Raw genomic sequence first — 27,193 nt, forward strand, 5'->3', positions numbered from 1 at the left:
CTACACCCCCATGAATAAAGTTTAGCGTGGAATATTAGCTTAAAGTTAAATGCTAGATAATGGAGCAAGTGTTTCAGACAAAGCATGATCTAAGAGATAAATGTGGTAGGAGGGGTGGGAAGATGCACCAGGCAAATCAATGCAAGCTGAATATGGCATGAAGTCAGAGAGAGGGGCATGCAAGCTCCTGGTGCTGACAAACCAGAGGTATATGTATCTGATGCCCCACAATTCATGCCAGCATTTACATTTTCAGACCATTAGAAAAAAATCACCCCAAGAAGAAAAGTCACACTCAGTGCTTCATCCAACAGCTTTAAACTATACTATTTCAAGGCCTTTCAATGTACTGAGATAGTCTACTTAGTGTTTGTAGTGCAAAAGTTAATTTCCTTGGTGGCAGAATTCTCTGAAATGAAATCAAGCATTGATCTAGGGATGCTGCTATAAAAAAGATCTATGACACTCATCTGAGCGCTATTAGAAATGCACATTCCATTGACCTTTGCTATTAAATTAGTTTTTAATCAGCTGCTTACTAGCATTTATGATCAATTCACTGTGATTGGAAATGAATTTCTTCCTGTTTTCGATAATATTAGAACAGCATCACTCTCTAACTTTAAATATATATATTAAATTGTCTCATAATTTTGCAAGATGCGGATAACAAATATGTTCATTTTCTACTTGCAATGCTAGGAGATAGTTTTATAAGCCAGCACACAAGAGGTACCTTGACTTTGCATGGGGACCACTCGCCAATAACCCAGCTGTAGCACGGTTTTGCCACACAGCTTCTGTACTGGGTGAGCTCAGCTGGGCAGGGCCTTCCTTCTCCTTGGGCTTGTAGAATTACAGATCTGGTACGTTGCATCTGACCTAAACAAGCATAGAGAATTATTCTTAAACAGATTAGAGAAGTTCTCAAATTCACCCTCGGATGCTCAAAGCTCATATTAACTCTCTGTGATTGTATAAGCGAAAGCCCCAATACCCAACCTTTTAATGAATGCAGTCTCCCTCCTGTCTCCTGGCCCTATGTGAGCTTTTCACTCCTCCTTGGTTCATTTGTCTCCATTCTTCCCAGGCTTTCAATTGTCCTGGCTCCTCTGCAGCACCCACATATACAAGCAGGCTTACCCTGTCCTCAGTACATTGGCTGTGTCCAGATCCATAATCCCTAAAACAGAGGGCCTTCAGAGGAAGCTTTTACTAGAGTAGGCTAAAGGGCTTCAATAGCCATACAACAAAGACAGCTGATATCCTGCAGACTGAATACGCAGGCCAGCTACATGTTATGGGGAGATCTGTGGGCACTGTCAATGTATGTTTCCTTCACAATTTCCCTTTCTCTTTTTAAAAGTGATATGAGATCATTGCAGTTTCAGAAGAAATTGCAACTGGTAATACAAGTGCGGCTGCTCATTTTGGGCGGTTCCAGCATTAATGATAAAGCAGTTTCTCAATGAACACCAAGGGGGTCAAAAGTACATATTATGCTGATATGCAAGGACCTATTGTGTGCATGGCCACAAGCAGGACAGCGTCTGCCTGCCCTGTAAAGTTGAACAAACATGTGAGTTGGGATCAGTGAGTTAGCAATTCCCTGTGACCCCCCCTTTGCTCTGTGCTACACGTGGGCCCTGAACAACTTGGATCCAAGAAACCTTAAGGACCACCTCAACCCTTATATCCTAGCTTGATCACTGAGATCATCTAGAGGAGCATTGTTAGCTGTCCCCCACTTTTCCAGTAGAAATCTGGCAGGCATCCTCACTTTTGACTTTCAGGCAACTCTTGGAGATCTTTTCATACTGACAGGCCTTTGCAGCTGTTTAATTTTTTTTTTATTAGTCAGTCCCTTGAATGATTATTTGTATTGGTTTTAATGGTGTTTTATGTTGTAATGTTGTACTCCATTCTGATATTTTATGATGTGGCAGAATTAAAAATACTTCTATAAATAAATAATAACAACAACATAAATGCTGGATCTGTGTGCTGCTGCTTCAGGTGGTGAATCACTGAATCACTTTATACTTCTTCCTACCCAAATGGATCCAACAGCCAGCCTGACAGTCAGATGAGAGACGGAAGTTCCTTCACTGAGAAACCTGCAATTTGGGGCAGCAGCATGCAGTTCAAAACACTCTACTTCAGAAGTTGCCAGTAACAGTAGTTGGGGAAATGCTAACACTGTGCCATGACATCTACATGTGGAGTACTCACACCCGTGCATTTGCACATAATGTGTAGGTTGAGCCCCATCTGGATAACTAAGAAGCTGTTTCAGCACACGCTAGCGGCCACACTTGTAATACCATTGGAATTCCAGGGAGCTGCAGTTTCTAAGCCTATAGTCAGGGCTGGCACCAGGCATGATTGGGCCCTTGGGAACCAAGCTGCCACAGGCCCGCATTGTCATGCTCCCCAGCACTCCCTCCCAATGCAGGCAGTGTGGGCTTAAATGGACCTGCCCGCACCACCTACATCCTGCGTTGCCATGTCAGCACGCTAGTGCACTGTGTGCACCCGCCTGACATCACCCAAGATGGTGACCTGCACAATGGCATGCCCACCTGCATGGGGAGTGTTTTCTGGGAGGGTGGAGCTCCTGCTCCATCATCCATGGCAGCATCGGGTTGCTGGGCCCATGACTCAAAACTGGCATGGATTGCAGAGTGGGAGTTCCACCCTCCCAGTGTAAGGAGGGGCCCCTCAGGGGCTCTTCTGGGCCGCAGGGTCCCTTTGCCAGAGCCCGATCTGGCTGCCTGCTGGTACTGGGCTTGTCTATAGTCCTCATGGCCATGCAGTGGCCAAGCAACCTATTTTGGCCAACTATGCTGGAGTGGTATATTAGGGTAGAGACCTGCATAAACTGTGATCTGTGAGGCTGAGTGCAGCCAAGCAAATATTTGTAGCATCGCACAGGAGTTTGGTGGCCCAGCTTTTGCAACCAGATTGAGTCTATGAGAACAAGGGGCCAGGGCAGGGATAAGGGAAGTTGTGTGACAGCACACAATTGATGAGATGCGTTAGGTCACAAGTTGTAAAAGACATATTAGAGAGCATTCTTCTATTAAAAGTAACTTTTGATGATAAAAGCTGTAGTATATCTGCTGCTATGGACAATACCTGACTAATAAGAATAGCTTTTTCCTTGGAGTGCTAGGGAAAGGTTGTTCTCTTAAGTTGCTCAAATAACAGATCAGTAGCCCAATATAGTGGAGCTTTCAATTTTTCTACCATAAAAAGAAAATGCTTGGATCAAGCAATGGAAAAAAACCCTTACTACCCTATCTGTAGCTACCTACCTACTTACCTACCTACTTGAGGCAGCTTACAATATATCTAAAACAAAATAAAATAGGCACATTTCTAGGCAGGGGCAAAGATTTTCTACCAGTCCCAGGTGTTTCAATTGTCATTCTGCTTCTGAATATTGGATAAGATCACAGAGAAAATGACCCTAGCCTGGAAACTGATGCTGAAACAGCCAGATGTTAATCCTTTCCAGGCTGGATCTTTTTCACTCAGGTTACTGCAGCTGCCAATGTTCCTTACAACCTCTGTTGCTGGCGGAAGATGCAAGAGTTACTGGGGAAGCAAATATATAAACATTTTCCACCACCACCGGTCCTAAAATGTTTGAGCTAACACTCTGCCTATGAATCCCTGTGTTAAGAGGTGGTTTCCCTCTTGTAGAAGTGAATGGGAACACTGCATTTTCCAAAAAATAATTAAGAGGTCTCTATGCATGCCCCATATTCCCCATGCACTTTAACAGAAGTACCAACTCTACATGTGCATTTCCTGGGAGCAGAAGGATGAAGAACACCACTGCTCCCAAACTAATGGAGCAACCACTGCAAGTAAGCAAGTTCCTGGGCCTGCAAAGCATGGCTGCAGCTATAATTTCAATAGTAAATATTAACATTCAATGTCGAAAGACTGTAATTGGATGTGTCTTGTATACATCCATGACAGATTTGCGCACTACCTTAATGAGAGCTTTTGTTGGTTACTGAACTTGATAAAGACAGAAAGCCTGCCTATTTAACACAGTCTTCAGTATTACATCACTACCATTCAGGAGGCTCTTTCTATTTCAATAACAAGCTCCTTTCTAATTGGAATGATGTAAGAGAAAACATTTCTTCTCTGGGCTGTCCTCTGTGTCTCGGCAGCAGAGAATTTAAAAAATGAGATTGCTGATACTTGAATGAATGGCATTCAGCATTACTATTCCAGAAATGGTAACCTAATTTCTTTCTCTATTCACCAAGTTAGGGATATTTTGCTGAAAATAAATTGGTTCTTAATGGAAATTGGAGGAGCGGTTATGGACAGTAATGGCCATAACAGTGCTTGCAATTTTGCAGCAACGATAAATGTAATTTGGTTGTAAAACTCAAACTTCATCTGGCACACACACACACAAAAAGCAAAAAAACCAGTGGAGACATATGGCAATTATTACTGTGAAACATTACTGTGAAACACAGAACTGTCATAATTTTTTTTTTTTAATATTCCCACTACATCATGATTTATCTATCACATATACTAAGTCTATCATATATACTAAGAAATATTTACTAGGAAATATGGTAAGATATGTTTTAAAATAAATATATGCTTAACCTAAAATATAAACATGGGTTTATTAAACAAGTTTCCTGATGCTATGTTGTGCTTTTCATTTATATACTTTACAAGCCATTGTGTTTTTATGAAGGTTAATTATGGAAGCGGAAATGAGCTTAATAATAAGGATTTCTGCCTGTGCAATACTTCATTATGATCTACCTTATCTTTATTGATTAACTTGCCATAGAAGAACATGAAAGCAATGCAATATGCTAGTTTGTCATCAGTTCTATTAAGCCTTTGCCTAAAGAGATGGAACTTAAAAATGAGTTTAATTAAGGAAACAGTGAAGCATTCCTATCAGCTGCTACTAATTAACAATACAGAGCTGGCATGCTTCTGTGAATAAAACATATATCTATCACAAAGTTTCATCTGCACATAGGCAATCATTCATACAACAGGACACAATATTACACACATTGTGTTGCAGCTTAAAGTCTGTGGTTTCCCATTTCCTTTTTCCTTTAAAAAGTCTGCAAAAAAACTTTTAAAGCCATTTTAATTGGATTATAGCAGGAACGTGCATGTGGAGTTTGAATGGAAATGCTATCATAGGAGTGAACAAGAATGGTGTTCCTTGGGACAGGATTATTCCTAACAATGGCTACATTCCTGCATATAAACTAGACTTCAGTTGAATTTATGCAGTCTAACCATGCATGGAATCATAGCCAATATTATTATTTTACTCACAGACTTTTATCCACAGTTTTTTCAAGAGCTTCTGAGTTCCACCAATTTCCTTGCAAATTTACAAAGAACCACAGCATTTTATACTCAGAATGGCCTTTTAAGTTAAATTTATTGAGGAAAGATCCTGAAAAACTGTTAGAAATTAATGAGTTATTTGCTTTTATCCACTGTGTGATTTGCATATCATTTTGGCAAATTTAAAATAGGAAACAAATAAATTGTTACATTGTAGATGCTCACTTCTGAAATAAAAAGTGATTTTCTAATTACAGCTACAACCACCATATTAGTTAATATGCTAAGAACTCTCTTCAGTCAATCACGTTCAAAAGTCCATCTTGTCCAGGATTCTGTCACCAGTAGTGCACAACTGGATGTCTTGGGAAGATTGCATCTGGAACTCAACAATATACTAATGCAAAACATCAAAAATCAATTTGTAGCTGCCATGACAAATAGTAGGACTGTGCACTGGATCCAGCTGAGACTAGAGCCTATTCAGAGCATTTGGGGCCTCAGTCAAGTCTGGTTCAGACAGCCACTGATCATTACAGGTCAGATTGGATAGCCCAGAGTTATTTGGGGCTGTTAGGGGGTGGGCATTAGGCAGGAAGAAGTGGCAGCCATCAGACAGAAAAACCTGGCAGAAGGCCAAGAAGGCAAACCCTATATGGCAACTATCCTTCCTGATAGGATCAATGCCTCTGTTCATCAGCTGTTGAGCTGAGGGAGCAATCCTCCAATGTGTGGAGTGCTGTTTTGTAAGAGACTTTCCTGTACGAAATCGTGATTTCTGATGTGCAGGTTACTTGTAAGGAAGCCGATACGGCTTGGTACTATTTATTAAGTTATCTCTCGGTATAAGATCCCATCTTTCTATGATCTCAGATAGGATCCTCACCACTTTAGGTATTGAAAAGATTTCTGCTTTTCTTATCCCTTCAATCTCTGCTGCCACTATTTAGTTCTAAAGATTCCCTTATTCAGTTATTAGCACATAGTAGTTGAGTTTAGGTTATGGGATGAACAGACCAGGAGATCTAAATTTAAAAGCAAAAAGAAAATACATTATTTATAAAAACTTACTTACAATGTCAAATAATAGGATTATTTGCAGGCTAGATTATACTTTCTTTGATATTTGCTTTGGAATTATACAGTTCCTTTAAAGAGGTATCTTTTATATTCCTGCGCCCAGAGCTATGAGGATAAGGCACTCACAAGAGAATGGAAGTCATATCCAGGGAAGATGAATCCAAGCTTTCAAGTGTGGCACCTCCGCTTCCTCCATCTTTTCTGCTTTCTCCCCTTCTCCCAAATAAAATATATGGGTAACATAGTGCTTTTTTGTGATGGTACTCACTGGTACAGATTTTGTGCTGGCATCCATGGCACTTTTATCAAGGCATGAGTACTAGCACCTCATTTTTTAACCAAAAAAGCACTGGGTGTACATAGGTCAAATTCACTGCTGCCACTTACCAGGATTGGGGCAGGGGACGGCATTCCTGTCAGTGCACCCACACAGCCCCACCCCTGCACTGTCCAGGTAAGTGGCAGTGACACTGCTGGCTACATAACCCTTTATTTCTCAAAGGCTGGTATCAATGTTCACCACAGAGAACAGATTAAGTATGTGATTTGCAGTGATGGGGTCCTGCTGCTGCCAACAAACCCCACGATGCAAAGTAAGCTCTGACCAATGAAAACAACAGAAAGAACAGCTCTTGGTGAACCCCATGCAGTCTGCTCTACATATTGCCACTAGTGGCCCAGCACTCATTTGGTCAGAGCTAGGGTACATGGAACAGAACAAAGAGAAACTGCAGCCCACATTCAAATGCAATTCCCTCTGGTGGATGGGTGAATGTTGCCCTGATGATTAATTCAAGGTGCTGGTGCTTACCTTTAAAGCCTTAAACAGCTTGGACCTAAGTACCTGAAGAAATGCCTCTCCCTATATCACCCTGCCAGTGCCTTAGAGTTTTGGAGATTTTAGCACAGTGGGGAGGAGAGCCTGGCTGGGAGTACAGAGTCTGTGAGTTCAAATCCCCGCTCGTGTCTCCTGGGTGTCAAGGGCCAGCTAAAGATCACCCCCACAGTGAGTGGCTAAGGGGTTACGTGCCCTGCCCCCTGTGCAGCCGTGGACAAGCTGCATAGTCCCAAGGAGCCCAGTTGCCCCCCAGCTGGCAGTTGCGGACAAGGAAGGGGCTTGCTTGTGCAACTGTGGCAAGCTGAGTAGGCCCTAGCCAGCTGGGGAGGACTAGCCTCAGAGGGGGGCAATAGTAAACCCCCTCTGAATACCGCTTACCATGAAAACCCTATTCGTAGGGTAGGCATAAGTTGGGATTGACTTGAAGGCAGTCCATTTCCATTTTTTTATTCATGTTACATAATTAGGAGAATTAACAGAAGACAAGGCCTTATCTCTGGTGGAACACAATCTGTGGAATGTCCTCTCTTCAGCAGTGTGCCCAATCACAACATTGTGGTCATTTTAGTTCAGGGTCGAGATTTATTTATTTGCCCAGGCATTTAAAGGGTATTACTGTTTGCCATGCTCTGCTGCTCTTGTTTTGTTTACAAGAATAAGAGGGAGGCTACTCTTACTTCTAGCTTCTGTTTGGTTCTTTTTGGTGTGAAAAAACAAACAAACCAGCAATTCGACTATGCATGATGATGCATGTGAGTGCAGGTCATCTCAGCCCTTTTCTGCTGCAAAATTGTAGGAAGGGATCGAACTAAAACTGTACTTTTCCACTGGGGAAAAATGTGCATTTTTACATGGGGCTCTTTTGGTTCAGGCTGATATGGTCAGGGGTTTTGGACATGATACACAGGGCAGCTGCAGGAAGGGGTCACTAATGCCCCATCACAGCAATTATTTTGTCTGCTCCTAGGTTCTACTCTACCTGCATCTCCCTTTTTCACGATTGTTGTTCATAGTGGGATTTCTATAATATGAGCTACTTTGGGAGGACCTTTGGTTTTGAAAAGCAGAATATGTATTGAAATCATCACCATCAGCTTCCTATCCTCGGATGGCCTCCGAAACCACATTTCCTGTTTCTTAATACCATGTCTCCCATTTCTCACTGCACTAATTTTACCACTGAGCTACCTCCTACGAGTTTCTCCTGGGAAGCCTCTGGGCAATGTTGCCTTCCTACAGTATCACATGCACGAGCAGGGGCAGTTGCTGTGGTCCTTTTCTTGTTGCCTGGTTATGCATTGTGAGTGGAGGGTGTTTGTGTGTAATGGGTTGGGTGATGTCCTATGATTTGTTTGTTCAGTGATATATGTTGGACACTGGCATGGTACCTTCTGAGCGTGGTTAATGTGGGGACTATGTTAGTGAATGACATCATGTTTGTTGGGTGAAGATGAATTGCCAGGGACACTGCAAAATGATTGTCAGTGCTGCTGCTGTGCGGTAAGGTGGGTTGCGCCTGAATAAGAAGCTGGGGAGCTTCTCAGCAGTGTTGCCGGCACAGCTTGGCCTCCACCAACCCTGGGAGCTTATCAGTGGCCTTGGCTGGCTCCCTAGAATGGGGCATGACCAATCAGAAGATTATGCTTCCCTGGTCTGTGAATGGGCTATATAAAGGAGGCCTGTACTGCAGCAACCCCAGTGCTCCTGCTGTCAATCACCTTCCCTCATTTAAGCTGATCTTCCTGTAGACAGTGGCTGGTCACTAGTTGACAGGGCCGGCAAGGAATTTGACTCATGGACCAAACTGACCCAGGTCCTTGGGATTTTTGCCTTCCTCATAGCAAGGCCATAATTAATCAGCTTACCTCACATATACAAATCACAGCTTGGTGGGGGAAGGCATCAAAGATCCATAACTTAAGGGGATCTCCATAAGGGGTTTTTGGTGAGCCTGGTAAGGCTTTGTCCCTAGCTTGGGGGAGAGGACACTAGATACCACACACCCAGGTTGCTATAGGACCCACTAGATGCAACTAGTTTGTCATGGTGGGAACTCCCTACAGGAAATTCCTCTGCTTGGGGGTTAGATAATTTCCCCATGCTGTACCAAACCCCAGCGTTTCTGTAACAAATAAAGGTGAAGCCTTGATTTACCCATACACTGCCTCTGCCTGTCTTTGCTCCCACACACCTGCTTCCCTGAGCCTGGTGTGCAACTGATTTATTTTTTTTTGCTGTTTTACTTATCTGTTGATTTAGCACATGTTTGCAATTATGGGAGCCCTTGCAAAGCACTTGCTAGCATAGCAGGACCATCATATCACCTTGTGATATGTCAAATGCTTTTTGGATTACTAGCTGTAACACCACTTGAAATATTTCCCTATGAGCTATTTTGATCGGAAATAAGCCACAGGTTCACACAGCTCCTCTTGGGTCTGTCTCCTCTTTGCCATCATCTTTCTGTACATACTATAAATAAATAATTACAAAATAAAAGCAGAGAGTGACTCAGGTTTAAAAGGAGCTTTCTGAAAGAGGTAGCCTCCCATGGGATTATCTGTGTACATGGAATCTATAAATTCAGTTTATTTTCATCCACATTCTAGTAACATTCAGTGGCATGAAAAAAAATGTTTTCTTGTTGGATATTCTCACTGAATACACTGAAACCTGTCACCTCAGCATTGGTTTGAAACAAAACACATTTGCTGGACAGATCACAGGCACATCATGTACACTAGAAATGTCAAGTAATTTTAGGAGCTTTCAATTAAACACAGCACTTTCAGAATTCTAATTCTGTGCTGGAGATAGAAGCTGAGAATAAAGAACAAAATAATTATGATTACTAAGGATAATGGGGGTGGGGAAGCTCTAATATTTAAATTGATTTCAAACTGGTTTAAGTGCATAGTGTAAAAGGGTTTTTTTAAATGTTTTTCCTGTTTTAATATAAAATGAATAGATTATACTGAAATGCTGGCACATTTTGGACAGTATTTCAGGGTATTCTCTACCTCCATGATTTGGATTCAGATACACCAAGAAGCTGGAGGATGCTTATTCAAACTTAGAAACTACAGTAATATAGATAAGGGTAGGCATTTTTCTTCCTATGCCCATGTATTGCAAATTAGGCCTTTTGTCACCAGCAGTGCAGTGTATATTATTACATGCCCCTACAAATTGCTACATATAGGAAAGAAAAGACCATCAGATCTTTGAGAATTATAGTCGCAGAATGCAATAATAAGAGCAGCTAATAGGTTAGAGATGTCCCACTGGGGTAAAATTTCATGGGTCAAGGTCATGTTATGTACAGTATGATAACAACAATAACAATAACAACAAAAACAATTGACCACATAATGCATCACAGGTTTAAGTGAACTACTTCTGGATATTCTGGATGCACACTAGGGTGGGCTGCTTTCTGAAGTGCCAAATCAAGGTTCAAGCCTAATCTTGTGGTTGGTGCACACCAATATATACATTTAGGTGGGCTCTGTGTACTTTTGCTTCCAAAAACATATGCATGTGAATCTATGAAGAATGCCCCTTTGAGGAAGTTTTTCATCATGCTTCAAAAATGAGTTTGGCTGCAATCTATGCACATTTACCTGGATGCAGGTCACATTGAATACTGTGTGAAATATTTATAAATATGCATACAATTGCACTGTTAATCACAGGTTTTGGCATAGTAAGCTTCCTTTTCTTATTTTTAGATTGGTTTTATATCTTATCTTACCATACTACAGAACATGCTTTGTGAACTCCTGAGAAGTAATTCAGCTCAGCCAGTATTGGGAAGTTGCAGGACTTTAATTTTTCTTTTATGTTAATGGATTTCAGAAGCTTTGCATGTAAACTCCTAACTATGCATGGAAATCAGTCTCCTCAGAGACTGAATAGGATATCAGGTGGGGAAATATATGTCCTTAGTTAAAAATTACCTATCCAGAGCTACCTGCATTTACACATAGAAAGTATATATTTTCTACAGTTGTATTTATACGTCTTCTACAGTTGTATTTATAACACCCAGATTTACTTGAAATCAACATGTTTTCATTTCTTTAAAACAGCAATAGTTGATGATCTTCATGATTTCTCCTGAAATGGAATAAGTGACCAGCTGCCTCTTACGCCTCTGTATTTCTGTGGAATTTATTTTCAGCAATCTTTTCATTTTGAATAAATTACCTTATAGTTATTTGTAAGATGTACATTTTATATTTGTACTATCTAAACATTGCTTCTACTTTATATATATCTTCAGGGCTTTTTTTGTAATGGTATTCACTGGTACAAAGTACTGGCACCTCTTTTTTGGCTGCCCATGGCAACCATTTTGTGCTGGCTCCCATAGCGCTTCAGTCAACATATGAGTCCCGGCATCTCATTTTCTACCAAATAAACCATTGTATATCTTTTAATATATTTAGTTATCCTGAATGACTTATTCTTTCTGTTTCCTGATAGTTTTGTAAGAACATCTTTTGTGTTCCCCAACTGTAGAATCCCTCCTCCCACAAAGGACACAAGTCTGGCAACAGCATTACAATCTTCCTCTGCCCAGGTATTTTACATATTTAAGTCAGAACTGTCCTCCCTGTTCCTTAGTTTTATATTTTGATCTGCCTTTTATCTTGTTGCTGTTTAAGATAACACACACAATATTCATATGTAGTGTGAATAGTATTATTCACACATTTGTACCCTCCCTGGAATATTCTGATGAATGTTATCTTATTTAAGTAGGGTTTCCAGGTCAGCAGTATCCCAATTCCTTAGATTTCAGGGGTGGACCATTGTGATGTCATAGTTGGCATGCCCTAGTGATGTCACAGGGGATGTGGCCTAGGGATGTCATAGGGGTGTGACCTAGTGATGTCATTAAGCATGATACATCAAGCATCAACCACAGTTACTTGGAGCATACCACTTAAACAAAAAAAATTCTCCAGCTGGACATTAAGATAGAAATCTTAGCTAAATGAGGGAGTTTTCAGATCCAGCTGAAGTGATGGGATCATTCTTTCTCACTTGATTAGGGAGCCTGGGTAGGGAGTATTTCATCTAGCCTACTTGCTTCTGGTATACTCTGTTCATAGGGTTTTCATGGTAAGAGGTATTCAGAGGTGGTTTACCATTGCTTTGCTCTGAGTTTGGATGCATCTTAGTCTGGTGTCTCAGCCACAGACCTGAACTTACAAGATCTGAACATAATGGTTTACAACAGATGGTATTGGAAGTCGCTGATTCATAGGGTCGTCATAAGTCATAATTGACTTGAAGGCATATAACAACAACAACAACTTGCTTCTGACAAGAAGGGCTTAAGTGCCCTCAGGCCAGGCCAGTCACCAGAAAGCCATTGTAGGAAGAAGTGTTGTGGAGACGTTTGACGGGAGCACTCAGGAGTAAAGATGGATGCCCCTGAAGGCTGCAATTCTAAACACACTTACTAAGGAACTAAGCCCCATAGAACTCAGCAGGACTTACTTCTGAGCAGATATTGTTAGGATTGTGCTGTTGGTAAGGCTTGACCAGTGATCCTCTGCAATGATATCCATATCAAAGCAGGGTTGGGAACCCTCTGCCTGGAATGCCCTGCCTGCCTTTTAGCATGGCTGCTCCAAACTTCTTTAAAGACTTGACCCTTCTTTATGCTGCTGAAAGCTATATATTTACTGAATTCCTGATGTGAGACAAGCAGGAAAAGGAAACTGTTCTTAGAACTTGAAATGGGGTTTAGGTATTGCCTGGTGGTCAACAAATCTTGTCAATCACAACCTTGACTTCCCGTATTGGCTAAAATCCTGAAAGGGCAGGAATTGGAGCAGTCGGTACTAACAAGTTGTGGGGTGTGTGTGACATTTTGGTTTATATCTTTTGAACCAAACCACCTAGAAATTTAATTTTTTAATGAAAGCTAAGAGTCCAGATATTAAGGTGACTCACCGGGAGACCCAGAGAGGACCCCCCAAAAAACTGGAGTCTCCGGATGAAAACTGAAGACCTGACAACCCTATGTTTAAGATAGTGCTGGGTTGGCAGCTTCTAAACTCTTGCGCCCATGAGAGAGCCTGTCCAGTGTAGGACCAGTTGTCTAGAAGGAGTCTATGAATGGCACAGAGTAAGTTGTGGGTCAAATGATCAGGTTGAAAATCATACAAATACCTTACCTGCTGAATTTCATATTCCAAGAGAACTTTTACTGACTTTACATCAAATTCTCATATAAATAAATATTCATCTAACAGTATTTCAGTGAGTACAAAGATCTCAAACAAACCAAACATAAAGAACTAATGGTATCCATGTGTTTAACACTACAGCGGCAAAAACATTTCATATTTTACTTTAAAGGGCCTGTATAGATTTGGGCTGGAAAGAAAAACACACACAATGCAATTGGTCAAAAGCTATAGAAATCAATATGTTCCTCTTTTATCACCGTACAAAAGAGTTACAGAAGATGTGAGTGCCACCTGTAGTGCAGCAACAGCAGCAAATCATATTTTGTGTACCACTCCACAACATAAAGCCTGAATTAAAACAACTGGAGCAGTCCCTTGGCCCACTAAAATATATCACCATGGTGTAAACGTTATACTACAGTTTGTGAAATGATGAAAATGGCAGAGGTGTTGCTGGAATGGGTGTTGATAACAAAATTTCCATCTAATTTACATATTCTAAAAATACTGATTCCAATTTATTTGAATTGTGCTTCTTGAAGAAGAAGAAGAAAAGAATCTCCTAGAATGTCTGATTTGGGCAACAGACTTGCAGATATAATGAAAAATCCCAACTTTACACATGCAGTGAGGCTAAATTATATATTATCCCTTTTTAATGAGGGAACACATGAAATAAAGTCCCTCACTGGCTGTATTGTTATCCACAAGATCTGGAAGATCCCCCTTCATGCGTTGGCAACAGCAGCTGGATATTCTTATGGACAGAAGATGGGGAATGGGGAGTGTGTCAATTGTCTGCCTGAAAGAAATCTCTACCTGAATGTGTGAGGTTGCTACTAAAGAAAGCTAACTTTGTGTGGTTGTGATGCATCCCAGGGACCACCTCCAGTGAGATCTGTAAGCTGTAGAGATCTTACTACAGATATGGTCTGCTGTCTCTTACTTTACACCTTCTGCAGGAAAACCAGAAGCATGAGTAAGTATAAATAAATCCCATTGAGTTCAGTGCTTATTCCCAGTTAAAGGCAGTAAGGCTGCAATCCTTAACTTACTTACCTGGGAGAAAGGTCCATTGAACTCAATGGGACTAATTTCTGAGTAGACATGTATGGGCTTATGTAGCTGTTTTTATTTATTTAATTAATTTTTACTTGCCTTAACACAGTGCAATCTATAGGTTATTTACAATCAAGTTTAGAAACATAAAAATGTGTTAAAAATTATAAACAAAATTTAATAATCGCTACATAAAGCACAAAACACCAGCCTCCACAGACAACAAAAGAAAACTTGTCAGCAACTCAGAGCAGCTCTAACATAAAGCCTTGTCACAGCTGGATCATGTTCCATCAAATGCCTGGGACCAGAGAAGAGTCTAAACCTAGGTCTGAAAAGATGTTGGATTCAGCACTCCACAGATTCTTGCTATCAGTATTTACAAATTATTTGTTTGTGTTACTTATTTTGCAGAACAGATGAGAACTCATCAAAGTGGATAACCCAAATATTAAGTTTTCTGGCCATTTCTGCAATGTGCTCTGATCTCTAAAATCTTCTGAATTTGCCATAGAAACCAGGAGTCTGTTATTTATCTGACCGTAGAGTACAGATTTACACACACTTTTGGACACTAAGAACTTTAAAACAATTAAAAAACATTTGCATCCTATTGCAAGATCCCCACCCCCCAAGCTCCTACAAGAGTTTTAGCTAAGTGTATCCTGTACGTGGAGACCTTAAAGAACAAGCGGGCAGATTCTGGTAAGATATGAAAGGTGGCACAGTTGTAATTCAATGGCCTTACTTAGCCATAGCATGTTCAGGGGAGACTAGGGCACATGCACTGAAGACAGCTACTTGCAGGTGGGAAGATTTAAACAGATGCTGTGGAAGCCGCTATAGACTCCTCTCTGCCAACACAGAATTGCATTCCAAAATAAAATTACTCCTACTCCTTCAAATGCTAATAGCTCTTCTCAAAGTGGCCCTCCAGAAAAACTAGTTCAACAGGGTACTAAAAACCTACCTGATATTGTTTTGTGCTGTTACTCACACCTCAAATTTGGCATGATGGCACGCTTCCACTGACTTCCTGACGTCTGTGTGAAAAATAAGTCCCTTACTCATTTAAATCCTGTAAAGGTGCCCATAGTCTCAGGCCACAAATGAAAGAAGTTTCAGCAAACATATTGCATCTTCAAGAAAGACATGAAAGGAACAATGGTAATACCAGAAATGTAACTAGCTGCAGGATACAAAATCTATATTGAGAGAATGGGAAGTGGCTGATATCTGTTTTCTAAGTGAGTAATGAAAGGAGGTGTGTGTATTCTGCCTGTTAAATTCTACTGGGTGACATCTGTCCATGAACAAGCAGAACAGGTTTGTGCAACAGGGCTTCTCCTTCCTCTCCCTCTTCCTATAGCCAGTGGGGGGAAGGCGTCCTCGGGTAGGAGATCCTCTGAAGTAGATTTGGGTGTGTGCAGGAATGGAGAGGAAGGGGAAGTTTAGTTGTACCAGCAGAATCTGTTCATGCAGTGTTGGATTTTACCCACTGTTAAATATTTTTTCCATGCAGCATCACTTTTCAAAGTGCATTCTGTTTCTTTTTCTGTTGCAGTGGGGTCTTGGGGCCACCAACCACCAGCAATCTTCATCGCTAGATTCCATTCAGCCTTCCAGCCCCCAAATGTAGACAATATCACAACATGGAATAATCCTTGTATAGTTTCTGTAACCGTTAATGGGTAACCTACAACTCTTCAAGGGGACACACATTAGAACATTCATTGCAAATTAACCTAAAAACAAGATGTCAAAAAACAACAATTTAGCACTCATCCGACCTCTTCCTTTTAAAATCTTCAATTCATCATAAACCTTCAAATTTCAACACTACATTACTTTTATTTGAAACACTCCCTTTATTAAAATGGGTGATATCCTCCCTGTAATACAGCCACATGTTCAACAACTATCTGACATCTGTATGGTTGTTATTAGAAATGCCCAAAATTGAACATATGCAGTTGGGTATGTGATGATAGATTTTTACAAATGACACAAAGTAAAAAAATTATAAGCTTGATTTGGTTTTAATAGGAAGGATATAGTACATGTTTGCGGATAATATTGGAATTGTTTGCTTCATACTTAAATCATTATTAAATGTGTTTAAAATATAGGTTGGTACAGTTTGGATGTTCATAGATTTAATTAACAGCAGCCTTGGGTGCTGTTTCTAGTTGAGAGTTATAAATACTTAACATAATTATTTTTATTTAACTAAAACCTTATTCTACTTAACTATGACTTGGATCCAAAGACATGCCAGCAGAAGGGGGTACCTGGAAGATGATGTTTGCAGCCCACCCATCCCTCAGCAACCCCTCAAGACCCTCCAAAAAAGCTTTGCCTGAGAACTGGGGGACCCTTTTAAACAGAGTGGTCTATGGTGCAGATGGCTGCAGGAGAAAGGAGTATCGCTGAAAACTGGGCAAAGGCACCTTCCAAACACAAAGCTCTCCTCTAGCCTCTCTGCCTCACTACCCACCCCATTCAGGAGGATTCACTGATCATTGAGGGAGGGATGATGGAGGGAAGAGAGACAAGAAAGTGACCTTTCATCCAGCCCCTTCTTCCACCTCATTTTTATATCCAAGCTATTTCAGAACCTTGTGATCAGGAACGGAGCATTTATTATTGATGATGAGTTTTATGGTATGTTTCTGTTCCGAAGAAGGGAGCAAGAACATCAACGGACAGTTACCTGCAAGGCCACACGAATGTGAACATTCCGACCAGGCAGACCACTCAGAGAGCCGGCAGTTTACTACACATTCCACAAGGCAGTCAACAACCATTTGTGCAGGTGTTTCCAAATTTAGCTATAAACAAACACAGAATGAGTTATTTGGCACTGGTTGCCAGGAAGGTATATATATATAAAAATGAGGAGCTTAAAATGAAACACCCAGGGACTACCTTCTTGCTTTGCTAAGGAGCATTTTTATACTGACCCAGGTTCAGCCGCACAAGTTGGGATACACATTTAGCATTCAGCAAGCAAAGAGCCATTTAAATGAATTAGGGTGACTTGCTCGGGTACACTGCCCCCCTTCATAGGTGTTTCTGTTAGGCCACCAGCTGCACCTGGACTGTGATGGGCACAACGTAGAAACATTATTGTAGTGCAATACTTCATATGAAGAAGTAAGCCTCTCTGAGATAAATGGGATTTACTTCCAGACAAGTGAGTATAGGATCACAGGCGGGGAAACTATGGCCCTCCAGATGTTGTTGGACTTCAGATCTCATCAGCCTCAGCCAGCATGGTCAGTGCTCAGGGATTTGGGGAGCTACATGTAGTTCAGCAACATTCCTCATCCTGGCTTTACAGCCTTAAATTGTAAGATTTATGTATGGACAATACAACTCTTGTGTACATTCCATTGACCAAACACACTGTTTTCAAAGAACAAGGACAGTAATGGGGCAAATCTTTTGAAACACACACAAATACATTCTGTAGTCACCCCTGTGTCTCGAGAAGAACAAATCTCACAATTCTGTAACACAGGAGTATGTCTAAATCTTTTCCAGAGTTTTGTTCTACATGTGACTCCTCTTGGAGTTTTTCCCTTTTCTCTTGAGTTTGAATCCTGAATTCTTCATTCCCACACAAGCAGCAGATGAAGATTCCAGGATTACGTTGAAACCCTAACCAGAAGATCAAGAATGCCAAGCTGCTTGAAAAATAGACAGCAGCAAAGGGAATAAATAATTACTAAAAATAAATAAAATAAATTTAATGAGAAAGAAGAGATTCTTCAAAACAGAGAAGAACAAGTTCTGCTAGGAAGCCAGATTTTGTCCTATGTGGCACGAGTTAAACAAAGACACATGGAGTTCAATTGATACACACCTGCACTGATGGCCCACATGAAACCTCACCTGCTCACAGTAGTTCATAGTCACTACTTTCCCATCACTGCGTACACAGCTCAGAAGGCGATTCCTAATCCCTTGTCCACAGGGTGCATTTTCATTTAGTTGACACGTGCTCCAGTCTAAAGACATATCATCAATGCATTTAGTTCTGCCAGCCATTGTTGGAGGAAGCTTTAATTTTTAAACATGTTGAAACTATCTTTGCTTCATATGGGCATACAGAAGCCAAGGAAATAGATTTTTAAAAAACGTGTCTAGACTTCAGTGGTCAAGTCTTTGTTTCAGTGCCTCTGAAAAACCATATTCCCCCGAGTGTACTGAAAATTGTCCAGTGCTGATAAAATGTATCATTTAAAAACAATCCATGCATTATCGAGTGCCAGGCTGCCTCCTGGCTAACAAAGTTATAACCATTTACTGAAGTGTTACTACTTCAAAGCAAAGCTTGTCACAACCTCCAACTAAATTTTGTCTGACAAAGTAAGTAATGTTTCATTCTTTTAAAAAATAAAGTGCTTTTAAAACATTAATGTCTTCTTCAAGCCAGTGTAAACAATTTAAACAGGCTGTTGATCTTCATTGTATCATTCGGCAAAGGTAATGTTGAAAATGACTACAAATCATAAGTAATTGGAAGTCTTTTCAGTCTTCAAAGTGTAAGTAAAAAGATGATTCATTAAAGTTATGCTTTTGCCTCTCGACGGTCTTTAAAATGTTCAGTTTGTATGTATGAATGGATGTGTTTTCTATGTTGGTTACTAGAATATGAAAATCAAGCCAGATTTCCTTTTGACTAGTGAGGAATTGTCTACACATACACACAACTTCACAGCCCTATAGCTGCACCCAATTATATGTAAAATGCTTGCATGTGTGGCCTTCCCCATTCATTTCAATGGAGGGGACTTCTCAAAATACACATTCTTTTACATTCACAGAAATTACCCAAAGCTGCAGTGAATGGAAAAGTCCAAGACTGGCTTGTGATTCTGCATTCTGTGCATTAGAATATCTATAGTTTCTAGAGATCGTTGTACTGGGACATCAAACTTTTGCTTCTGCTGCATTCATCAAGAGGTTTTGCCTTAATTTCCTTCTGTGCAGTCACATACCCATCTCTAAGGAGTGACTTTAGGTAGTGCACCAAAGCTAACTTAGAAACTTCCAGGATCACTGTGGCATAATTCAAGTGTAATTTGACAACAACAACAAGCACCCTTGCGGTTTAAGAACGTACATATAGCCAACAGATATTTCTATCAAACTTTTAAAAGCGGGGAAATTGGGCAGCTATGGTGAATGTTCAAAGGCACATGTTACCAAATTCTTCCAAGTTACACAGGAAGTCGATTGGACTGTGAAAGACAAACCCAAATTGTATTTGCATTTGTAGGGCAGTATAATATCTCAGAAAGGAAGTCAGGTCTCCTGCTCCCTTGGTGCATTCAAACTCCAACTCCCCTCAGCTCCAATCAACATGGGTAATTGTCAGGGATGGTGGGAGCTAGAGCCCAAAAATATCTAGCATTCCCCAGATTCCACCTCCCTACTGAAGCATGTGAATAGTCTCACACAGATGAATGAAACTATTCACAGGGTTACAATAAATTTAGCACAAAATATAAGGTAACCAACTTTGCACGAAAACCCTTCCCTCCGGGGCAAATAACAGCTGTCAGAGATGCACAATTTTTGTTGGGACCATAGTATGGGAGAGGAGGTGAAAATCCCTCTTCATCCATACCATGGTCCTGAATGAAAATAGTGGTCCTGCACAGCTACTGTTTATAGACACATTCATTAATAGGCAAAAAACCTTGTGGTTTAAGAACGTACCTATAGCCCACAGATATTCTATCAAACTTTTAAAAGCAGGAAAATTGGACAGCTATAGTGAATGCACTAGGGGAGCAGGAGAACTGACCTCCACTCTGAGATAGTGTACTGCCCTACAAATTACCTACCATCTCCAAAGATGGAGAATTATATTTTTGTATCTTTGTTGGTGATCTTACTTTGCTTTCCTGTGTTAGTAATGTTTCTACACAGAATCTAAACTAGAAAATTTTATTTCCCTCATTATTCATCCTAGAAATCTGTGTCAAATTTATTTTTATTAATTTCAACGCCTTTTTGTCGCTCAATGTCATATGATGGTGAAAACAGCCTTTTGTATTTCAAATTGTTGGTTATGTTATTTTTCTATTTTGAGTGCATTAACAGTTGAATCTGAAACAATATGTTGCTACTTCAGCAATCTCTAGCTGTTGGAAAAAAGAGGATGCATGTTTTCAGCCTCCTATGTTTAAATCACTTCATTTAAGGCAAGGCGGGCACAGTCAATTAAAAACATAGAGCACACCTAGAATTTTGCTAGAATATATTTCACCTTCCACTGTTTTATCTTGTGCAAATTGAGACACTCCTGAGGTCCACTGGAGACTATTTTGCAGAAGTCAGTGCCATTATCCATTATCCATGCTCTGGTAACCTCTAGATTGGACTACTGTAATGCACTCTACGTAGGGTTACCTCTGAAGACGGTTCGGAAACTTCAGCTAGTGCAGAATGCTGCAGCCAGAGTTCTTACCGGGACTAAGAAATATGATCATATAACTCCTGTCCTGGCCCAGCTGCACTGGCTACCATTATGTTTCCAGGCCAGATTCAAAGTGTTGGTTCTTACCTATAAAGCCCTTAACGGCATTGGACCGCAATACCTGATGGAACGCCTCTCCCGCAATGTACCAGCCCGTTCACTACGCCTGACGTCGAAGGCCCTTCTCCGGGTTCCAACGCATATGGAGGCCTGGAGAGTAATAACTAGAGCTAGGGCCTTCTCGGTGGTGGCCCCTGAGTTATGGAACGCCCTCCCTGATGAGATACGCCTGGCGCCTTCTTTGTTATCTTTTCGGCGCCAGGTAAAGACCTACCTCTTTGCCCAGGCATTTTAAATTTTAAACTCTAAATTTTTAAATTTTACTTTTATTTGACTTTGTTTTATCTTGTTTATATCTTTTTATACTGTATTGTTTTCATGTTTATTTGTGTTTTAACCTGTTTTTATCTTTTTGTACACCGACCTGAGAGCTTGTTGCTATAGGGCGGTTTAAAAATGTAATTAAATAAATAAATAAAATAAAATTATACCACAATTATGTTTGGAGTTTTTTTAGTGTAAGTTTTGCAAAGTGTTGCTATACTTCACATATCCACAGAGATAGAAACAAAAGAAAGTGATTTCCTATAGGAAACTTCACTAAAATTGCAAAGTAAATCGGACATATTTAAAGTGACCATCTGAGCTATATCAACGGTCTTAATAATGTTGCTTCCTCCCTGCTAAAACAAGATCAGCACAGCATACGTCTTCTTTCTATTATTTGGGCTGACTGCAGGTGTTGCCACCACTCACCATATGCTCAGAGGCACATGTTACCAAATTCTTCCAAGCTACACAGCAAGTGGATTGGACTGTGAAAGACCAACCCAAATTGTGTTTGCATTTTGACAAATTTGTAAGGCAGCCCAATATCTCAGAGAGGAGGTCAGGTCTGCAAGGGTTTTTTGCCTATTAGTGAATTTCCCTGCTTTTTAATCTGGGAGGAAAGAAATGGGATCCTGTGCAAGCTAGCTGAGAATGGATTGATCAACTGCATGCTTATTGAGTTCAGTGGGATTTACTCCCCTGCAATCAAGCTTGGGATAAGTGAAACTGACCACAGGGGATGGGGAAGGGAGGAGGAGGAAGTGGAGGAGGGAGGGGAGGAAAGGCAGAGGGGAGGACTGGGATGGGGGCAGGCAGGAGGGGGAGGGGAGGAGAAGGACAGGTTTGATCATTTGCATGTTTATTGAGTTCAGTGCGATTTACTCCCATGCAATCATGCTTAGGATAGGTAAAACTGACAGGGGGGAGGGAAGACTGGAGTGGGCAGGGGAGGAGGAAGAAGGAAGAGGGGGAGGAGGAAGGGAGAGGAGATGGGACGGAGCATTGGAGGGGGGCAAAGGAAGGGGGAGGGGAGGGCAGGTTTGATCATTTGCAAGCTCATAGAGGTCAATGGTATTTACTTCCATGCACTGATACTTAAGATAGGTAAAACTGACCATGGGGATGAGGAAGGGGAGGGGGGATGAGGAAGGGGAGGGGGGATGAGGAAGGGGAGGGGGGATGAGGAAGGGGAGGGGGGAGGAGGAAGGGGAGGGGGAGGAGGAAGGGGAGGGGGGAGGAGGAAGGGGAGGAGGAAGGGGAGGGAGGAGGAAGGGGAGGGGGAGGGAGGAACAAAGGAAGGGGGCAAGAGGGAGGGGATAGGAGGGAGAAGGGAGGGTGGGTTTGATCTAGGGTTGCCAGGCTCAGGGCCTGAGAATGATTCTGTATCTTTAAGAGAAGAGAAAATTCAGCCAAGTACAGGTTTTCTTGCAACACTGTAATGGGAAAAACCACAAGGTGAAATTCTCCCTTCCCCCTGCACAACTTTTAAAGATACAGAAGACCTCTTGGAAGCTGGGTGGGCCTGGCAACCCTAGTTTGATCATCTGCATATTTTTTGAGTTCAATGGGATTTATTTCTCTGCAATCATGTTTGAAAATGGAAATGGACTGCCTTCAAGTCGACCGAACGTATGGTGACCTTCTGAATAGGGTTTTCATGGTAAGTGGTATTCAGAGGTGGTTTTACTGTTGCCTTCTTCTGAGGCTGAGAGGCAGTAACTGGCCCACGGTCACTCAGTAAGCTTCATGGCTGTGTGGGGATTTGAACCCTGCTCTGCCAGGTCCTAGTGCAACACTGACCCAGGGGAGGGGTGGGGAGGCAATTGGGTGGGTGGGCACTGGGCAGAGGGGAAAACCCTTTCCTTTCCAAAAGGAAAACATTGTGAACAGTATCATTGTTTTTCAGCATTTTCCTCACCTTTTTATTCTACAGCAGGCACATGTAGCCTCCCACCCAAATTTAAAGCAAAGCTGTCCCTGACCACATCCACACCAGACCTTTATTTCTCTTTGGGCAGTCATGGCTTCTCTCAAACAATCCTGGGAAGTGTAGTTAGTGAAGGGTGCTGAAAGTTGCTAGGAGATGCCCTGTTCCCCTCACAAACTTTCAGTCAGAGAGGCTGACTGTTAAACCACTCTGGCCACTGGACAGAGCTTGGAAGTAACTAGTTACAAGTAACGAATTACTTGTAATTCATTACTTTTTTGAGTAACAAGTGGGTAATTCCTTTACATTTTGATTGTAATAGAACTAGGAGTAATTTTACTACTTTTGCGGAGTAATTGTAACGTTTCCAGAATTACTTTTGGGCATTACTTGTGGAGCAGGGGAAGTCTTCTGCTCCTCTGATTTGTGGATGAAAATCATGTGCCTCAAACTGGGCTTCTGTGCAGTGTCGCTCTTTCCTCATGCTCTGTGGGTGGGTAGGAGGTGACGAGGGAGGAGGCAGAGAGTGAGACTGGGTGGAGTGGAGAAAACAATTATTTAAAAAAACGGATAGTGGTGGTGAAGAATGGAGTTGAGGGAAAAAGGATCCAGAGGTCAAGAACATGGATAAAGGAGGAGAAGGAGGCAGCAGCAGAATGGAGATAAGGAACTGTGCAGGGGAAAGATAACAATGTGTGTGTGTGTATTGTGTTTGCACTTGGCACACAAGTGGCCTCCACCACCCTCTCTGGCTACTGTGCTGCATTTGCAGTATTTTAACTTTTTTGCATCTTGGGAAAATGTTTGCTTGAGTGAGTGTCCCTTAGTTGGTGGCAGGGCAGGGTCTGGGAGGTGGTTAAGTGAGAGAGATTATGCTTCCTGCCTGAGGGGGGTTGCACTTAGTTTGACATGCAAAGATCTGAGTAGTGGCCTCAGCCTCCCTCCCCACCACCCTTACCAGTGGAGAGACCACCATTGCTATCTTATGAATAAAAATAATTATTCTACTACCTCTGTGTTTGTTTATTTTTAATGTTGTTTTAGGCTACTTAGATGTGCAGCAGGCAAGGCCAGCACCTTGTAGGCATTTTTTTTAAGTAACTGAAATGCAATTGTAGTGATTACTTTGAAGGAAAAGTAAAGTAATCAGTTACTTTCAGAGCAATTGTAAAGGTGATTACTACTTTTTGGGGCCATGTAACTGTAACTGTAATTTATTACTTTTTTAAAGTAATCTTCTAAGCTCTGCCACTGGAGCTCTATCAGTGGAACGGGAGTCTCCTCTCAGCACCCTTCACAAACTACACTTCCCAGGATTCTCTGAGGAAAGCCATGACTGTCTCATGTGAAATCAAAGTCTGGCGTGGGTGTGGCTCCCTGATTAGCCAAGCCCAGCAGCTGTGAGGCTTTTAGAGCACTGACAGTTGGTTCTTACTGAGCATGCCCCGTGTTATCATAGGGTTCCAGCCAAATTTCTTAAATTAATTAAAAATCAGCCAGGCATTTTTTTAACTTTTAAACTGCAGAAGGTGAAGGTCAGAGTATGGGGCAAGGTCATTAACAGGATTACAGGTCCTCTGTGAACATGGCTGATTTGTAATGAATTTCAACTTTTAATGAATTTTTAATGAATTTAATGAAAACTCTCAGAGGAAAAAGTCCAAAATGGCTCTGGGTTTTTTTCTCTCTTTTTAGACTTTGAACTTTCTATTCTCTCTTACTGTTTTGTGTATCGCCATGAAAATTGAGAGGGTTGTTAAGGACTGTAAGTTTTTTAAGGTTTTGTTTTGAAATGAGCTTATGGGAAGCATCAGAATGGCATGGGGGGTATTTTCAATTTAACATTGTGGAATGTGAAAAATCCACGCTGGCTATAGTATACAGCCACTCTCGTGGCTGTATAATACACTAGCGAATAGGCATTTAACGTAATAGGAAATTTGGCCCTACTTGGGAGGAAGCCCCATTGAACTGAGTAGGAGTTATCTCTAACTAAAAGTGCAGAAGATTGGGCTGTAAAGAGATGTTAACTGAAAATACAAGTTCCACCTGGTGAGTAAGAAGTTAAGAACAGGATTTTCAGTAACCACTTTTAAATGCAAGCCAGCTTGTAAAACATTTGCTGGACACATGTGTATAGATATTATTTTTTCAGTTCTATAATGTGTTTCAGTGCCCAAAGTACTTTGATTTTCTAAACCTTCAAACAACTAAAATCTAAATCAATAATGTACTGTAAGTAATTTATATGCCACCTAGCAAGCTTCATGGATGTCTGAGGATCTGAATCTAACCAACCTCTTCACCATCACCTCTATTATTCTGCCTTCCTCTTCAGATACAGGCATGGTGAAAGATGCACTAAATTATGTTGTAATATAAAGTGAAGAGTCCTTACCTGTTAAATTGTAGTGAAACTGAAAACAATTTTGATTCAAGACACAAGGGTGCATTTGTGAACGTTCAGGGCAGGTCTTTGGATTTAAAGGAGACCTCAATACATGCCGAGTCCGTGTTTGCATTATATTGGGGTCACATGGCTAGAAAAAAAAAGTAAGACAAAAGTTATAAATGTTAACAGGTGGTGTGGGGAATCTTTAATAATTGCCTCATTAGACATCATGGCATTTTTTTACCTCAGTCACAGCAATATAGAGGGACTCAGCATGTGGACAGGGGAGAAACCACAAACAAGGTTGAGGATTGTTTAGGGTATTAGCCATAGCAACAGCTGATGGGCCAAACCACTGCTGGGTTTAAAAGAAGCTTGACTCATAAGTTGTTGTAACTGTAGGATGTAGAAATGAAAAGAAAGCAACAACCATGTTCATAGTTGCTGTCCATGGACTTCTGCGGCTCCTTGGCATAAAGAGCCAAAAGGTAGAGTGAGGTAGCTGCCTCAGGCAGTATATGCTGGGACGAGGGGCATAAGTGGTAGCAAAATGTTGGAGGAGAGAACTGCATCTGCTATGTGCTCTGCCCTGAATTCTTTAAACTAGCCTGCTGCCCTTGATTATAGTGGAGAACACCACCATAGTTCAAGTAAGATTCAGCTGCAAGACTGGTCAGCACCTGTACAGATAGATAGATAGATAGATAGATAGATAGCGTTTATTGCGGTCACAGACCAAACATATCAATTAGACATTCCAACATAGAAATGGTTAAAAACAATTATTTTACAGCAATTTAATACAAGTTAAAATATTAACCTGTACAAGGAATTTTGTAGGGGCGCGGGGAGGTAGAGAGACCATCTTATTCTTCCATCAGACATGTCCTGAGCCAGTTCTGTTTGGACAACAGGACATTTGTCGTCATATCATTCTTGCTTTCAAGTAGAGGGAAAGGACTGTGTTAGACCAATTAGCAAACAGGAATAGTCAATGGGATATTTTCCTTTGTTTCCCATTAGGATTGCATGTCAAACTGTTTAGCAATGGAAAAAAATGTTACATCTGTTTCTCTTTCATTGACTTTTCATGCTATATTAGAGAAGTAACTGGGATTCCCGATTTTTTTGAGATGGCGAATGCCTCAGAAAACTTTACCCATTGTTCTAAAAAATCAGTAAGAAGCCATGTTTTTGTCTAGTAATGGAGAAATGTAAATAGAGAAGGGGCAGGCCTAGCCCAACCATTACAATTAAAATGATACATTTTTCCTACTAAGTAAGCAGCACTCTGTAAAATGCTAATTTGTAAAGCATCCCAGTTAGGGCTTCTTCTTCAAGAGATAAATTAAGAGGGAGAAAGACATGAAACTTTCATGACTGGGGGTTGGGAAAGCTGGCAAAGCAAAAATGTCAGACTTCTCATGGTTTTGTAAGCATG

At 41.1% G+C, this 27,193-nt stretch overlaps 1 protein-coding gene across 1 annotated transcript in view; it reads right to left on the minus strand.

The window, feature by feature from the left end:
• THSD7B (thrombospondin type 1 domain containing 7B) overlaps positions 1 to 27,193 on the minus strand; it is a 653,838-nt gene that overhangs the window by 26,792 nt on the left and 599,853 nt on the right. Inside the window, exons 18-21 of the mRNA XM_061608903.1 lie at positions 25,759 to 25,900; positions 18,448 to 18,563; positions 17,264 to 17,381; positions 737 to 882 (exon numbers count right to left, since the gene is read on the minus strand). Coding sequence (XP_061464887.1) covers positions 737 to 882; positions 17,264 to 17,381; positions 18,448 to 18,563; positions 25,759 to 25,900 — 522 coding nt within the window. The remainder of the gene's footprint in view (positions 1 to 736; positions 883 to 17,263; positions 17,382 to 18,447; positions 18,564 to 25,758; positions 25,901 to 27,193) is intronic.

The sequence above is a fragment of the Rhineura floridana genome, chromosome 2 (assembly GCF_030035675.1).
Source record: "Rhineura floridana isolate rRhiFlo1 chromosome 2, rRhiFlo1.hap2, whole genome shotgun sequence".
NCBI lineage: Eukaryota > Metazoa > Chordata > Lepidosauria > Squamata > Rhineuridae > Rhineura > Rhineura floridana.